This window comes from Anoplophora glabripennis, unplaced genomic scaffold (assembly GCF_000390285.2).
Source record: "Anoplophora glabripennis isolate ALB-LARVAE unplaced genomic scaffold, Agla_2.0 scaffold654, whole genome shotgun sequence".
Classification (NCBI taxonomy): Eukaryota; Metazoa; Arthropoda; class Insecta; order Coleoptera; family Cerambycidae; genus Anoplophora; species Anoplophora glabripennis.
The window spans coordinates 113,827-131,995 of NW_019417027.1; the positions used below are offsets into that span (position 1 = coordinate 113,827).

At 32.0% G+C, this 18,169-nt stretch overlaps 1 protein-coding gene across 1 annotated transcript in view; it reads right to left on the reverse strand.

The window, feature by feature from the left end:
* Positions 1 to 4,799: 4,799 nt before the first annotated feature.
* Positions 4,800 to 18,169, reverse strand: part of LOC108909949 (zinc finger FYVE domain-containing protein 9) — a 19,089-nt gene continuing 5,719 nt past the window's right edge. Inside the window, exons 5-14 of the mRNA XM_023455823.1 lie at positions 14,351 to 14,627; positions 14,053 to 14,295; positions 13,721 to 13,999; positions 10,789 to 11,014; positions 10,534 to 10,723; positions 8,862 to 9,021; positions 8,562 to 8,802; positions 6,659 to 6,785; positions 6,427 to 6,588; positions 4,800 to 5,422 (exon numbers count right to left, since the gene is read on the reverse strand). Coding sequence (XP_023311591.1) covers positions 5,264 to 5,422; positions 6,427 to 6,588; positions 6,659 to 6,785; positions 8,562 to 8,802; positions 8,862 to 9,021; positions 10,534 to 10,723; positions 10,789 to 11,014; positions 13,721 to 13,999; positions 14,053 to 14,295; positions 14,351 to 14,627 — 2,064 coding nt within the window. The 3' untranslated portion in view covers positions 4,800 to 5,263. The remainder of the gene's footprint in view (positions 5,423 to 6,426; positions 6,589 to 6,658; positions 6,786 to 8,561; positions 8,803 to 8,861; positions 9,022 to 10,533; positions 10,724 to 10,788; positions 11,015 to 13,720; positions 14,000 to 14,052; positions 14,296 to 14,350; positions 14,628 to 18,169) is intronic.

The following is an 18,169-nucleotide window of genomic DNA, read 5'->3' on the forward strand; positions in this document are numbered from 1 at the left end:
CTGAAAAAATTTCAGTAGTCTGTAACGGCGTTATAGTCCAGGAAAATAAGGTGGGAAATGACTATTTCGCGACTTTTTATTTCGGCAAGCTGAATTTATCACTATGGAAATATTATGTACAATAACATATTAGTTTCCATAGTCATAAAAATGGGGGGGGAAGATTACTTAGGTACAGGCTCGTTAATTGTATATTTTTTACGTAAATTCACGTTTTTCGCTTATAACTTTTTTCCGTTCATGTCCACGAGAAAACAGTAAAATACTTTTTTCCGTCTTCAAAACACCTACAAAACTAGCCCTCGAGCGTCAAAAAATATTGACTAGATCAAAAGTTATAAACAAAAGTTTATTTATGACTTTTGAATTTAAACATTTATAAACTGCGTTATTATTACCAGAACGTTTTGGCATCGCATCCTCTCATTCCTTATCACTGTCTAATAACTCACACGAAATCTGGAATCGGTAAGTTGAATAGTTTACAAGTTATGGCCTTATAAACAAATTAACTAATTATTAGTCTGGACGATTCCGAGGATCTTCCACAATCGCACTGATTTTTTTCATGGTAGATTTCATAATAATACATCTATCATTTTTTTTTAAATTTCAAATTTGCAACCTGGAATTTTTTTTTATTTTTTAGCCTTAGTTGCAAAATGAAATATACGACGCATGAGCGTGATATAGTTGTATATTGTTACACATTCGGAAAGCTTATGAAAAGAGCTTTAAGTTAAAAAAAAATCGTTAACATTTGTTGAAAAACAACTGAGGACTGTCAAAATTGACGGCTTATTGTTAAACAAATTAGGTTGGTAGCGGCAAAAAAAATACTGTCATAACCGGCAACCCGAGTACTTTCCCAGGTAAAAATATTTCATTTGTGGAAGTATGTTAAGTGCATAAGAAATATTGTCAAAAGTCAGCGGGTCGCTTGATTTTTAGCGAACCGTGGCGCGGCGGAAGGGTGGGGGGAGCGAACGACAGCGAGTCCGAAGAAAATGACTATAATATTCATAGTTCTGCCGTTAAATAAGCGAAATTCGCTTGAAAATTATATATTTGACAGTCTGTAACTCCGTTGTTTTTCAACGAATCTTAATGATTTTTTACTTTTCATGAGCTTTCCGAATATGTAATAATATATAACTATATCACGCTCGTGCGTCGTATATTTCATTTTGCAACTAAGGCTAAAAAATAAAAAAAAATCCAGGTTGCAAATTTGAAATTAAAAAAGAAAATGATAGATTTCAAGGTATTATTATGAAATCTACCATGAAACAAATCAGTGCGATTGTGGAAGATCCTCGGAATCGTCCATACTAATAATTAGTTAACTTGTTTATAAGGCCATAACTTGTAAACTATTCAACTTACCGATTCCAGATTTCGTGTGAGTTATTAGACAGTGATAAGGAATGAGAGGATGCGATGCCAAAACGTTCTGGTAATAATAACGCAGTTTATAAATGTTTAAATTCAAAAGTCATAAATAAACTTCTTCTGTTTATAACTTTTGATCTAATCAATATTTTTTGACGCTCGAGGACTAGTTTTGTAGGTCTTTTGAAGACGAAAAAAAGTACTTTACTGTTTTCACGCGGACATGAACGGAAAAAAGTTATAAGCGAAAAACGTGAATTTACGTTAAAATTATACAATTAACCAGCCTGTAAACAATCTTCCCCCCATCTTTATGACTGCGGAAACTAATATGTTATTGTACATAATATTTAGCATCTATAGTGATAAATTCAGCTTGCCGAAACAAAAAGTCGCAACCAACTCTATATTTCCTGGACTATAATCAATCCAAAACTGCGTTCAGTTACTTTCTATACGTCTCACCTATGCAAGAAACAACCCTAAATTTTACTCGAATGGCTAGTTTTTTACTTGCAATTTTTTTAATAACAATAGGAAAATGGACGTCTATTAATGAGCACAGGACACAGGACCCCAAATGCATATAGATACCAATCTAGAATGGCATTTTAATTTTTTGATAATTTTCATGATTCCATCAATCAATTTTCTCAAAAATTTTTAGGACTCAGAAAATTCTGAAAATATTGCGGTGAACTATATGATCAATCCAAAACTACATTCAGTTCTTCTCTAGCTCCACCAGTTTTTGAAATTTTGGATTTCCTTCTTTTCGGTTTCATTTGTCTTTGTTCGGTAGGCAGCATACAATACGAACCTGTGTATATCTGGCTGCATAAGAATTTCTAACATTTTATCTGTTATAGATTATAAGTAAATACATTAAAAATGAACAGCACAATTATAAATAAATCTTCCTTTATTTATAGACCAATAATATAATTTCTGCATTTTCTAATATAGCTTTACAATTCACAACAAAAATTAATGGAAACAATGTATCTCACCTACGCAGAAACAGGTTCAAATTTTACCAGAATGGCTAGTCTTTTTATTTACATTTTTTAAAATAACTTGATAGGAAAATGGACGCCTATTAATGAGCACAGGACACGAATCTAATTTTCATGAACTACAGGGTGTTTGGCTTAAGAACCGATACAGAACAGGGGCATGTTGTGGAACCCAAAATATGGTGATTTAACGCAACTTACCTTTATATCCCTGAGAAGTTATAGGCCTTGAAATTGGGGTTTCAAATTTCGAGGTAGTTTTCATTTAGCGAACAGTTGACATGCTAATAGTATTAGGTTTCTATGAAGGCAACTATAGAAGAAGTGTTGAAGAATATCGGAGATTTCCAAATCGTGTAATCCCCCATAGAGAAATATTTTCCAGTGTTGAAAGACGGCCTCGAGAAACAGGCAAGTATTTGAGTAACACTCGAGAACGTGCTATTTTGCATTCAAGGCACAAGACGGAGAACTTATTTTGAGTACAATTGAAGTTGACCCACGTATTAGTACTAGAATTCTATCTCGACAAACTTCTGTGCATCGAGTGACTGTTACTGATAAAATAACTTTAGCAAGATGATCAAAATATGGAGTAGTTCAAACGTCTCACTTCTAGTAAAATAATTTTGGCGAAATGGAATCATCAAAATTTGTATATTCGGTGGTACAAGTATTCTTTTAACTTAACGTAATAAATTTCTATCACTTTCTGCTTCTGTATTTTGCCATTAAATTTCAAACGCATCTTAAAATCAGAAGTTCTAAGGAATCCGTTAAATATTAATTACAAATTTCTATTCTGTACTTCAAAAATTAAGGCGACCAATAATAACAAAGTAACTTTATAGAGGCATGTCCAAAAGATGAAGTAGTTCAAACGTCTCACTTCTAGTAAAAGAATTTTGGCGAAATGGAATCATCAAAATTTGTATATTCGGTGTTACAAGTATTCTTTTCACTTAACGTAATAAATTTCTATAACTTTCTGCTTCTGTATTTTGCCATTAAATTTCAAACGCATCTTAAAATCAAAAGTGTTTTAAGGAATCCGTTAAATATTAATTACAAATTTCTATTCTGTACTTCAAAATTTAAGGCGACTAATAATAACAAAGTAACTTTGTAGAGGGATGTCCAAAGGATGAAGTAGTTCAAACGTCTCACTTCTAGTAAAAGAATTTTGGTGAAATGGAATCATCCAAATTTATATATTAGGTGGTACAAGTATTCTTTTAACTTAGCGTAATACATTTCTATCACTTTCTGCTTCTGTATTTTGCCATTAAATTTCAAACGCATCTTAAAATCAAAAGTTTTAAGGAATCCGTTAAATATTAATTACAAATTTCTATTCTGTACTTCAAAATTTAAGGCGACCAATAATAACAAAGTAACTTTATAGAGGCATGACCAAAAGATGAAGTAGTTCAAACGTCTCACTTCTAGTAAAAGAATTTTGGCGAAATAGAATCATTAAAATTTGTATATTGGGTGGTAGAAATATTCTTCTAACTTAACGTAATAAATTTCTATCACTTTCTGCTTCTCCATTATTGCCATTAAATATCAAACGCATGTTAAAATCAAAAGTATTAAGGAATCCGTTAAATATTACTTACAAATTTCTATTTTATACTTAAAAATTTAAGGCAACCATTAATAACAAAGTAACTGTAAAGAGAGATGTTCAAAAGATGAAGTAGTTCAAATGTCTCCTAGTAAAAGGAGACTAAACGTAATAAATTTCTATCACTTTCTGCTTCTGTATTATTGCCATTAAATATCAAACGCATGTTAAAATCAAAAGTTTTAAGGAATCCGTTAAATATTAATTACAAATTTCTATTCTGTACATCAAAATTTAAAGCGATCAATAATAACAAAGTAACTTTGTAGAGGGATGTCGAAAAAATGAAGTAGTTCAAACGTCTCACTTCTAGTAAAAGAATTTTGGCGAAATGGAATCATTAAAATTTGTAATTGGGTGGTAGAAATATTCTTCTAACTTAACGTAATAAATTTCTATCACTCTGCTTCTCCATTATTGCCATTAAAGTTTTAAGGAATCCGTTAAATATTAATTACAAATTTCTATTCTGTACTTCAAAATCTAAGGCGACCAATAATAACAAAGTAACTTTGTAGAGGGATGTCCAAAAGATGAAGTAGTTCAAACGTATCACTTCTAGTAAAAGAAATTTGGCGAAATGGCGAATATACTGTATGTCAAAATTTAATTAATGAGAAAGTAATTGTAGCAGGATAATAAGAATATGATCAATGAAGACATGACCATTAACACCTTTCATTTAACTTACCCCTCCGCTAAGCTCCGCAGACGGGAATCGAATCCATGAACAGGATTAAAGAAAAAAAAATCAAGACGACGAAGGTTAAAACATATATTTAAATATCCATAATTACAATGTACAATATTTTCAACAATCAACAAGAAATATACAGTTTTTTAGTTTGCCGATAAAAAAATAAAAAACGACCGAAGGAACAAAACAAATTAAAAAGGTCCTAGACCCTTGCTTTGAAACATAAGATCGCTACAAATAATATTAAACACTTTTTAAATTAACACAGCGAAAGAACTAGAAGAATTTCAATAAAACATAATCAGCAGGTTTACTCTTAACCGCACTAAGTGATGCTACAACGCGGGGTGGCAAAAAATCGTCTCCCGATACGATAACCTCGTTTTTCGACGTACCTTATAAAAGTGCCGGCAGACAATTTACGACCACCCTGTATACCTAGACTTTTAAATAAATCACCTATCGAAACGTTAGTTGGTAGCAGACGTGGTCGGAGACCGATAGGAAAGAAAAAACTACCCCCCGCCCCTACAAATTCAAAATCCGGAAGACGAGCTCGAGAACGATGGAGTGTTCGCCCAGGTTATTCGTGGTTATCCTGTGCAACACGGGGATGAGCTCGTTGTCCAGGCTCTTCATGTAGATCGGGGGCAGCTTCGCGCCGTTGCTCCCCGCTAGATACGAAACCTGCGACGGAAAGACGTCTCGGTATAAAAATGCACAAAAAAACAAAAAATACTGAAATAGTTAAATTATTTTGCAAACTTTCAAAGGAAATATATACAGGGTGTGCCATTTTAAATTACGCGCCTGGATTTCCGAATATGTGGTCAAAAATGGAGTCTCCTAACTAAAAAATTAGCTTTGACCTTCAAATGACCTTGAAGGTCAAGTTGAAGGTCACCATCTGATGCCCCCCTTCGAACCCAACAACTTCCGTAGGGGTTATTTTCGGATTGGTGGCTTCCCTGACAAGATATTCAGGTGCGAAATTTAAATATTTTGTCCTTGAAATAACCTTTAAAGGTCATTCCCAAAAAGAGCCTATCTAAAGGTAAAATTTCGACACTCTTTCCGAATCAGGGTTAAAAATAGAGGTTCCTATTTAAAAAAATATAATTTGACCTTTAAATAAGGTCACCAATTGATGTTCCCTTTATTTTCGGATTGGTGGCTTCCCTGACGAGATATTCAGGTGTGAAATTTAAATAGTTTGCCCTTGAAATAACCTTTAAAGGTCATTCTTATAAAGAGCTTATCTAAACGTAAAATTTCTACGCTCTTTCCGAATCCGGGGTTACAAATAGAGGTTCCTATTAAAAAAAATAAATTTGACCTTCAAATGACCTTGAAGATCAATATCAAGGTCAAAATCACGATAACTACCTGATGTTCCCTTTATTTTCGGATTGGTGACTTCCCTGACGAGATATTCAGGTGCGAAATTTAAATATTTTGTCCTTGAAATAACCTTCAAAGGTCATTCCCAAAAAGAACCTATCTAAACGTAAAATTTCTATGATCTTTCCGAATCCAGGATCAAAAATCAATTTCCAAAATGCATAAATAGCGTAGCTGAGCTATTGCGGCTGAATATCACATAGACCTTAGTTCAAAGTGGTGTTATAGCCACTAGGAGCAAGATTAATCGGTACACATTTTCCTTGAAAGTTCACAGTTGCCATACTCACATTATCCACGTGCAAGGTCGTCCTGATCCCGACCTTCTGACAGCTGTTGGCGACGAGCAGGTCGAGGTACTTGACCAATGCGTCGCACGTCGCCTTGGCTATGTTCTCCGACACCCTGGATATGTCGACGGAGTCCTGGTTCTTGGGACTGTCGTCGCCGTTCTGAAAAAAAGACACCGATGGCAAGTTAAGCGTTTTTTTTTTCCAAATTCGACGTCGTCTGTTCGACTACCTGTATGATGAACACCTCGGTCCACCTGATGATCCTGCTGCCGTTGGCGCAGATGTGGTTCTTGGCGTTGTGGACTCTTATCGAGGGTATTCCGCTCAGAGGGGTGTTGTCGATGGCCGACACGACCCTACGGGCATAAAAAAGTTACCGTCTACATAGTTTTCTATACGAGAACTTTGTGTACCGCCTTTCGTGCGACTTCTTACACTTTACTTCAGAATTTACATTTATTGTGTAACTTTACATTAGTCGAATGTAAATTTATAAAATTTAGTTGCAAATTTGCCACAAGACTTTACAAATACAGTTAAAATCACCAAATATGAAATATACTTACATATATGTAAAAAAATAATACAGTTATTATTGTAAAATCTTACAATTAAAATAGTAACAGAAATTGTAAATCTACATTGCTCATACGTAAATTTATTAGATAAAATTTATAGTTGATTGTAAAATCTTACAAACACGTCTAGATTCGTCAACTGATACTGTAAATTTACATCAGTCAGATCTAAATTTGTAAGATATTTGTAATTTTACAGTTGTGACTACAAAATTTGACAAATACAGATAGAATCGCTAATAAAATTGTAAATTGATATTGATTATATGTAAATTGTAAGACATAAGTACACATTTACAGTTGATTGTAAAATCTTACAAATCGAATCACAAAAAAACTATAAATTTGTTAGATGCAATTTATATTTCATTATAAAATCTTACAAATACGTTTAGATTCGTCAACTGAAACTGTAAATTTACAACAGTCAGATCTAAATTTGTAAGATATATGTAATTTTACAGTCGTAACTATAAAATTTGTCAAATTCAGATAGAATTGCTAATAAAATTGAAAATTGATATTGATTGTATGTAGATTGTAAGACATAAGTACAAATTTACAGTTGATTGTAAAATCTTACAAATACGAATCACCAAGAAAAACTATAAATTTGTTAGATGCAATTTATATTTCATTGTAAAATCTTACAAATACGTTTAGATTCGTCAACTGAAACTGCAAATTTACATCAGTCAGATCTAAATTTGTAAGATATATGTAATTTTACAGTCGTGACTACAAAATTTGACAAATGCAGATAGAATCGCCAATAAAATTGTAAATTTACATTGGTCTCATGGAAATTTATAAAATGTAAGTATAAATTTGCTGTTGTGACATTGGTTAAATGTAAATTTATAAAATTTAAGAAAAAATATATGTATATCAAAATATTTAGTTACAACTGTAAAATCTTACAATTGCAAACCGTAAATCTACAGTTGCCGCTGTAAAATTTTACAAATATGACTAGAATCTTCGAATAAAATTGTAAATTTACGTCAGTCAAGTGTAAATTTGTAAACATAAAATAACTGATTGCAAAATGTTTCAAATACAGTTAGAATTTACTTTGGATTTATACATAAAAAAAGTTGTGTATAAAATATTACAATTTACTATCAAAATCGCGAAAGAAACTATAAATCTACATTAGTCTGTTGCAAATTTACAAGATTTGAGTGTAAATTTACAATTGTGAGAGTAGAACTTGATATATGCAGACATAATCACCAATAAAATTGTAAATTTGTAAGATTTGTAAAATGTAAATACTATAAATCCAAATTTTTAATCCATTGTAAAATATTACTAATATTTTTAGAATCACCTAATAAATAAGTAAATTTACATTCACCTCATACATTTATAAGCATAAATGGCATTTACAAAAATATGGTGATGACTGTAAAATCATACATTTACAGTTAAAAACAGTGAAAGAAGCTATAATTTTTCATTGGTTGGATGTAAATTTATACGTAAATTTACAAATGCGACTTTTAACTGAAAAAAATTACCGTTGATCGAATTTGCCGAAACAGCACTCACCCTATGTTAAAATTGACGTCGTTCTCGCCCCACATGATGTTAACCGTCTCGTCCGACACAGCGTTGACGCATCCGCACGATATCGTGTGGTCTTTCATCGCCCTCAGGTTATCCCTGATGAGCTGCATGTGCTCGGGCAGCACCTGGATCATCAGTCCGTCCTCCACGATGTTGGACTTGGCCGTCAGGCCGCTGGTCGATTTCAAAGCTCCGTTGAACACGATGAAGCTCGCCCCGGTAACTGCGGGCAATGATTTCACATGTAAATCCTCGAGATTTAGGCTAGGCGCATCAACTTACTCTTTCTCGGTTGGTTGTGGATGTTGATGGCGTGGGTGGAGTAGCAGTTCTCGTTGCCCTGGGTGTCCTGGATGCACACCAGGTGCGAGTCGGCCTGCTGGCTGAAGTTGCCAGCGAACGCCAGGATGTGGTCGCTGGAATTGCTCATCGATTTCATAACCTTGAAAAGGACGAGGGTCGTTGAAAGGTGAATTTACATTAATCGGACGTAAATTTACAAGATTTAAAGGTAAAAAATTTATAGTTGTGACTGTAAAATGACAGAGACACAGTGAAAATGGCCAAATGAAACTGTAAATCTTAGTTAATTGTAAATTTGTAAGATTTTGGGGGACAATTTATAGTTACAAATCCTATATGGTTAGAATTGTCAAATGAAATTGTAAATTTACATTGGTCTAATGTAAATTTATAAGATTACAGTGTAAAGTTACAGTTATAACTATAAAATTTTACTTATGTTAGAATCACCAAATGAAATTGTAAATTTACATAAATTATTAAGAATTCCCTAATGAAGACATAAGTTTACATCTGCAAAACAAATGTAAACATACAGTTGACGATACGGTTAGAATTACTAAATTAATCTGTAAATTTACAGAAGTTAGATGTGAATTTATAAGATTTAAGTGAGTATCTACAGTTGTGACTGTAAAATCTTACAAACCTGCTTAGTTACCAAATGAAACTGTGAATTTACATTGGTCAGACGTAAATTTAATATTTTAGTGTAAAGTTATACTTGCAACTGTAAAATCTTACAAACACGGTTAGAAGCAACAAATGAAACCATAAATTTATATAAGTCAAATGTAAATTTAAAATTGTGACAAATCTTACGAATTCGGTTGGAATCACCGAATAAAAGTGTAAATTTACATTGCTCAAATGTAAATTTAAAAGATTGGTATATAAACTTAACGTTACAGCTATAAAACTTTACATATAGTTAGAATAGCCATAAATTTACATTTGTCGGATGTAAATTTACAAATCCAAGTATAAATTTACAATTTTGACAGTAAAATTTTACAAATATAAATGAAACTGTAAATTTACATAAATCAGATGTACATTTATAAGATTTAAATGTGAATTTATACATAAAATCTTACAAATACGTTTAAAATTTCGAAGTGAAACCGTAAATTTATATTTGTAATAAATTTAGTGGCTAAAATCTTACAAATATGATGAAAATCGCCAAGTGATAGTAAACTTTCATTGGTCAGAATACATTTATATCATATAAGTATAGTGATTGTAAAAACTGACAAATACTGTTAGAATTGCCAAATGAACTGTAAATTTCCATTTGTAAGATGTAAATTACTAAGATTCAAGTAAAAACTTGAAGTTTCCACAGGAACCTGGAAAATTACATACCTAAATGTAAATTTACAGTCATGACAGATACATACAGTAATTTTACATATATTTCGCGTAAATTTACAAATTTAGTTTAACATTTTCGGTTATACTGCAAGTTTTTATAAATAGATGGAAATTTCAACTGAATTTAAAGCCAAAACACAAAGACAGAATGTGAATGTTCCATACCTTCTGAAAGAGTAGTTTTCTGAGTTTAAAAAAAATTGACAAAACAAATCGGAAATTTACAGTACTTATATGTAAATTTACAAATTAAGGGTGCAATTACGAGCATTACCTGGTCATATCGATTCGCCGGTATAGTAATAGTGGTATTCTTATCCTCCATGTGGATGGTGAGCCCCCTGATCTGCGGCAGCGTGTAAGAGAAATTCCTAAAATCCGCCAGCAAATTAATAATCGTGTGCCCTATCTCCACGAAGACACTTTCCCTGTGCCTGGTAGATATGATGGGACTCGGGTAGTACCTGAAACGAGCAGCGTTCGTTACCGAAAATCGAAAGGCGGCTTGTAACGGTGAAAAAAACGCTACCTATACTCCGCCCCCAGCCTCAGTACAAGCCTCAACGGGAACAACTTTGCCCACGGGGTCTCCCACCGGTGGATGAGGATGCCGATGAGGTACGGCTCCTTGGGCCTGATGATGTTCTCCAGGCACTGAAACGTTGGCTTGATGTAGACGAAACCGGCGTGGTTCTTCGAATCGAGGAAGTTGGACGTGTTGTGCAACGACAGTCCCAACTCTTTCACCGAAGTACCTGAAATCGTAACCGATTTGGGAATGTACAAAAGTAACTGTAAATTTACCTACAACAAATAAATTGTCAACGTAGAAATAAAGCGTGTCTATTAAATAATTATGTTTATATGTAAATTTACATATATTAATGTAAATTAACAACAAACCGTTGATTTCCTATTGTAAAATTACATATTTGTTTGTAAATTTACAACAAAATAAAATATAATTGTAAATTTACAACATAGAAGTAGTATTTTCAAGAAATAAATTGCATTTGCTAGATAGTTTTGTATGCACTGAAAATTTACAATTTATTTGTAAATTTACAACAAAAATACAATACTGGCTTCTTAAACCAATTAGGGATATCTCCTAATTATTAAAATTAATAATTTACATGCATATTAAAAAAAACAGGCAATGCAAATGTCTATCTGCAACTGAACTGTTAAAGGACATTTTTCTATTGTAAAATTGCATATTTACATGTGAATTTATTACAAAACAAAATATAACTGTAAATTTACCTACAAATAGATAGTTTTCAACAAAAAAAGAATGCTAGATAATCTTTTATGCACAGAAAATTTACATTGTAAATGTAAATTTACAAAAAAAAATGTAGTAGCAACTGGTTAAATAATGTAATATTTCAAACCCAAGAAAACAGACAAAATGCAACTGTAAATTTACATGCAAATAATAAGTTTCAATTAAATAGAGTGTTTGCACAAAAATGTTGTACCTACTGGTTAACCTCTGAAGGGATCTTGTCTAATTGTAAATTTACAGATTTACATGTAATTTTATAAAAATATCAACAAAAAAGTAATATTTGTGATTAACCCATTTTGTAACATTCACTTTATGCAAAATTACATACATTTAGAAACAAATTATAATTAAACAAATAAAATGTAACTGTAAATTTACTTACAAATAGTAAATTTTCAACAATATTTCGCTAAATTATTTAATATGCATTGTAAATTTAGTTTCAAATGTGAATTTACAACAAAAATGCAGTAGTCTCTGGTTAAACCAATAAAGTGGGATCTTCTAGTTATAAAATTACTTAAAAAAAACAACAAAATATAATATTTGTGATTAACCTAAAATATCATCTGACCTTTTCCCACTGTAAATTTACATACTTAAATGTAAATTTAACAAGACAAACAAAACGTAGCTGTAAATTTACTTACAACTTGCCAGTTTTTGACAAATTATTAAACAGTGTTTAATAGAAAATTTTTTTTAATTTACGGATTTAAATGTAATCAAAATCATAATGTAATATTCACTGTTTAACTATCTATTTATTATAGAATTACTGATTTACATGCGAATTTACAAAAAAATACAATGAATTAAGTGTTTTAGATAACGTTATATGCACTGTAAATTTACAGATTTACGACGAATATTCTTATTGTAAAATTAGATTTGTGTAAATTTATAAGACAAGAGCCCAAGACAATAAAAATGGCAAATCTTTCGATTAGATTGTTAAATAATAATTTTTTACCGTAAAATTACAGATTTAAATGTCGTCGTAATCAAAATGCAATATCTACTGGTCGAACCTTCTATATATTGTAGAATTACAAATTTACATGCGAATTTACAAAAAAAATACATGAAATGAATGAAGTGTTTTTAGAAAACGTCATATGCACTGTAAATTTACCGATTTACATATAATCAATGACGAAAATTCTTTCTTGTAAAATTAAATTCGTGTAAATTTACAAAGAGAGCTCCAGACAATAAAAATGGAAAATCTATCGATTAGGTTGTCAAGTAATAATTTTTTTCTGTAAAATTACAGATTTAAATGTAGTCGTAATCAAAATGTAATATCCACTGGTTTAACCATCTATTAATTGTAGAATTACAAATTTACATGCGAATTTACAAAATACACGACATAAATGAGGTGTTCTTAGATAACGTTATATGCACTGTAAATTTATCAATTTAAGACGAAAATTCTTTCTTATTGTAAAATTAGATTCCTGTAAATTTACAAAAAAAAGCTCCAGACAATAAAAATGGCAAATCCATCGATTGGGTTGACAAGTAATAATTTTTTACCATAAAATTACAGATTTAAATGTAGTCACAATCAAAATGTAATATCCGCTGGTCGAACCTTCTATTTATTGTAAAATTACAAATTTACATGCGAATTTACAAAAAAATACATGAAATGAATAGTGTTTTTAGAAAATGTTATATGCACTGTAAATTTACCGATTTCCGACGAAAATCCTTTCTTATTGTAAAATTAGATTCGTGTAAATTTACAAGACAAGAGGCCCAAACAATAAAAATGGAAAATCTTTCGATTAGATTGTACAGTAATAATTTTTTTTCCGTAAAATTACAGATTTAAATGTAGTCACAATCAAAATGTAATATCCACTGGTTGAACCTTCTACTTATTGTAGAATTACAGATTAACATGCGAATTTACAAAAAAAGTACATCAAATGAATGAAGTGTCCTTAGATTTATCAATTTAAGACGAAAATTCTTTCTTATTGTAAAATTAGATTCCTGTAAATTTACAAAAAAAGCTCCAGACAATAAAAATGGCAAATCCATCGATTGGGTTGTCAAGTAATAATTTTTTACCGTAAAATTACAGATTTAAATAAAAAACCGCTATAGTATCTCGACTAAAAACAAAACAAGTAATTTTAGCAACATTTCTCACCTTTAACGGCATCGTTGTGTACATTGTTGATGTGGTAAAACACGTCCTTGGGCACGAACGACTCCTCGTCGATATACTCGAGCAGGATCACTATTTCGTCCTGCCCGACGTTTATCATACCCTCCGTGGAGAAGCACCACGCGGTCTTGTTGATGCAACAGCTCATGTTGACGATCTTCAAGTGGACGTACAGGTTGACCTGTAGCGCGAACGTGAGCTGTTCGTTCTTCAGGATCTCCACCGTGGAGGGGCCGTTCGGGCAATCGCTATACGATATATCTGAAAGGTCAAGCTTGAAACATCCGAAACGATATATACGCCGCCGAAAGTACCTGTTTTCGAGACGATAACTGTCGGCGGCAGACAGTTCTCGTTGCTGGGGATGAACGTGCCGGTTTCCGGGTCCACTACCGGCAGATTCCTTTTCGCTTTGCCGGGCGACGCGCCCGTCTTCTCGGGTTTCCTTGTTTTCATGTTGTTGTAGTTGAAGTCGTTATCCAGGTTGGTTAGGTCGCTGCCGGGCCTGATCCCGTCGCAGAACATCACGCTCTTGTTGGACTTGCCCTTGTTGGAACCTGAAATCGAAACGGCGCTTTTAACGTGGAACGTTGCGCGACCGTAAGGACCAACCTTTCCTCTTCAACACCCCAACAGGCACCATGACGGCGGGCGGGTTCGGGTTCGCCCCCGCCTCCTGTTGCAGGGGCGACACCGTCGAGCAGTACTCCAACGGGTTGTTGGGGTTGGGCCGGTGCGAGGGGGAATTGCCGACGTCCGGGGACATGTCCGAGCTGGAGGTGCTGTTCGTGTCCTTGTTGAGGATGTCGTGGCATTTGTTGCACACCCTCGCCTCAGCATCCAGGTATTCCAGCCTGAACCGCAGGTGGCAGCACTTGGCACACAGTACCTGAAATATGGAAAATACCCTTTTTCTGTCGAACGTTACATCTTTTTGCTTTGCGCCGCCAATTTTCGGAAACGTTTTTTTTTTTTTAGTAAAAATATGACGATCTCTTAGTACACCAGGAAAATTAGCGAAAATAAAAGAGAAACTCGAAAAAAGTCCGATCCGTGAGATTATTGTAAAATTGTCTAAAGGAACATAACACAAGACACCTCTCGTCTCGTGAGGCAAAAACTTGTATTTGCTAACTTTTCTATTTAAACAAATAAGTGAGGAAAACAGTTTTTTCACTTTGCAGGGAAAACCATCAATTTTAGCGAAAAGTGACTCACAGACAGCTTGTAGGGAGTAAAATTATATTCAATTCTAAACCAAAGAATTAATCTTGAGCAGTTTTCACTTTAACTCTAACTTATTTAACAGCTGAGATACAGACATGTTAAAAAGTGTCGCAATAACGAGAAACGCCCAGTAACTCAGAAACAAATGAAGATAGCAAATTTCTGATTTGACAGTCGAGTTTGCCATGAAAATCGAGCTCGAGAACGTGGTGTAAGATTTATCATATCTTTAATAGTTTCTGAATTACCCTGAATTCCTATCGAAAATGGACCAGCCTGTACAGGCGTTAATTTTCAACCAAACACGATTCTGAAAGCGTCATTGTAATCTTAAAGACGTAATTATGCGACCTATTAAAAAATATCACCGTTTTTTGACATTAACATTCTCAAATTGTGCATTAAAAAACCGTGCGTTTTTCGCTTATAAACAATTTGAATAACATTGTTGCTATTTATGCTATCTCACCGAAAATAGGTGCAATGGATAGCTGGAAAAAAAATACAGTTTTAAAATAAAAAAAGTGCCCTCTACGACCAACAGGAGCCAAGATAAGAATCTTTTTTTAAAAAATCGTAGCGCAATTGTTTATAAATATTAAGACTTGAATTTTTCGCAAAATAAAGTTTACGACGTAAACTACGATTTCCCGTGAATTGCATTGAAAAATGTGGAAAATTAACGACTCACGAGCCCTTTAAAGAGAAGGTACTCGCTAAGTAAACTGTCCGGCGGCCGGCGGCGTGGTGGTGGGGGAAGTGCGCGCTGTAAATTTTGCAATATCTCGGCTTCTATTCATCGTAGAAACTTTTTTTTTTTTTAAACTGGGGTAGCTCGACGAAAAAATAACAATGGGCATATTTACGAATTCGTAGAATAGCCCTGAACCCCAGAAAAAATGCATCTTTTATAATTAATTTTTTTTAATTTACAAAAATGTCACAAAAATTATTGTTAAACGAAATATTAATTAAAATTTCAATTTCGGAATTATTTTACTATTATTAAATAAATAAATGAAGCTATCGTTCATTTAAAAAGTTATTTCTTTTACATATTAAGGCAAAGTAAACTTGTTTTTTCAATATTTTGTTAGCTATTTAATTACGATTTAAATGTAAAATTAAAGTAAAAATCCATAAATTATTTTCAAATTATTATTTCTCATAAAAATAGAAAAAATTTTAAATTTTAAATTGTATTATATTGCATTATTTATATCTATTATTGAAAATGGTTGTGATTAATATTTTTTGAATTAATTTTGATTATGTTTATAAAATTAGTAATAAATATAATAAAAAAAACTTTATATATTAAAATTTCAGGTAGCTGAAATTGTAATTTTATCGACCGCGTTATTTTTAATATTTTTTAATTTTGAGAATTTTGCAATAAATTCAAATGCTTTTTATTCTTTTTTAAATCTTTTAACAATAAACAACAATTTGAAAATAATTTGTGAATTTTTACTTTAATTTTACATTTAAATCGTAATTAAATTGCTAACAAAATATTGAAAAAACAAGTTTACTTTGCCTTAACATGTAAAAAAAATAACCTTTTAAATGAACGATAGCTTCATTTATTTATTTAATAATAGTAAAATAATTCCGAAATTGAAATTTTAATTAATATTTCGTTTAACAATAATTTTTGTAAATTAAAAAAAAATTAAGTATAAAAGATACATTTTTTCTGGGGTTTGCCCAAAAATTTGAAATCTGATTATATCATTTTGGGTTTTAGGACACGCAGAACTTTTTATCAGGAATAACAGATAATAAAAAAATTGTGCCGACTTAATTGGACACATTGTATATGATTTTTTACTTGTGACACGAAATCCACTTGTTCTGGAATAGGATGAAGTCAAATTCTAATTCGTCGTATTCAATTTATTGTAATTAAATAATCAAAAGTTATTTATTTGAATTGTTAAAATTACATTTCTAATGAACTGCAAAATTCCTAAAGTTACGGCAACCAGTATTACAGTCAGCTTGTAATTATGGTGGCGTAGATACTATAAAACTATTTTCTTTTATTTTATTTCCTGTCAAAATATAAAACGTTTAATTCTCAAATTCAGTGTTAATAATAATATTAACCTATATTTTTTCTATTTTTTCGCACCGAAATATAGAACCTAGCAATTCTAAATATTCTAAATTTTAAAAATTTATTTTTTTAAAGGTTTTAGAAAATCACTTGTTCGATGGATGTTCGGAGGTTAAATTCGAATTCTTCGCATTCAATTTGCTGTGATTAGTGTAGGGCTCTAAAGTAGATAGGCAACCAGCAACACAATTTTATAGATTTTATTACACAGTTTGTCTAAATATGAATCAATGCATATTACTTTTTGCTGCAAAGAATTTTGTAATTTGTCGCTTTTGAACAAGCGGTATCGTAAATTACAAATTTCTTTACACCAAAAAGTAATTTGAGTTTCAAACCAAGTCCAATTTGAAAATAATTTATGAATTTTTACTTTAATTTTACATTTAAATCGTAATTAAATAGCTAACAAAATATTGAAAAACCAAGTTTACTTTGTCTTAATATGTAAAAAAAATAACTTTTTAAATGAACGATAGTTTAATTTATTTATTTAATAATAGTAAAATAATTCCTAAATTGAAAGGACCCCGCACATTTTATATGGAAAACGGTCTTCCGGTGAAATTTGCTAAAAATTTGGGAAATTGTTCGTTTTGAGCCCCTGATCAAAAGTGTCAATGGGGTCGAAGCTCAGAATGCCCATCTTTAGGCTCTACGGCAATTTTTAGTGGCCAAAAATGGCAAAAATTCATTCAGCGTGTCTTCTCTTTCGCTTTATTTACATTCTTTCTCTAGAAATCCGCTTCAGTTATGAACTGCGAACTCTTGGAAAATCTTTGGCAACTCTTTGGCAACTCTTGGGAACTCTTTGAAAAAATGCATGAGAGTTCCGAGTTCATTGAAGGTTATTAAAACCACAAAATAATATTGAGACGGTGTGTATTAAATCTTGTATAATTGTGCATTCAAAAACCCTCTCACACAAATACATATACACACATATAATTAGACATGGACATATTCCTACATAAAATACTCACACGCATACAATTTAATGAAAACTTAAGGGACTGTACAAGCATTAAACATAATATTTAAAAAAATGAATTTTTGCCGTTTTTGGCCACTAAAAATTGCCG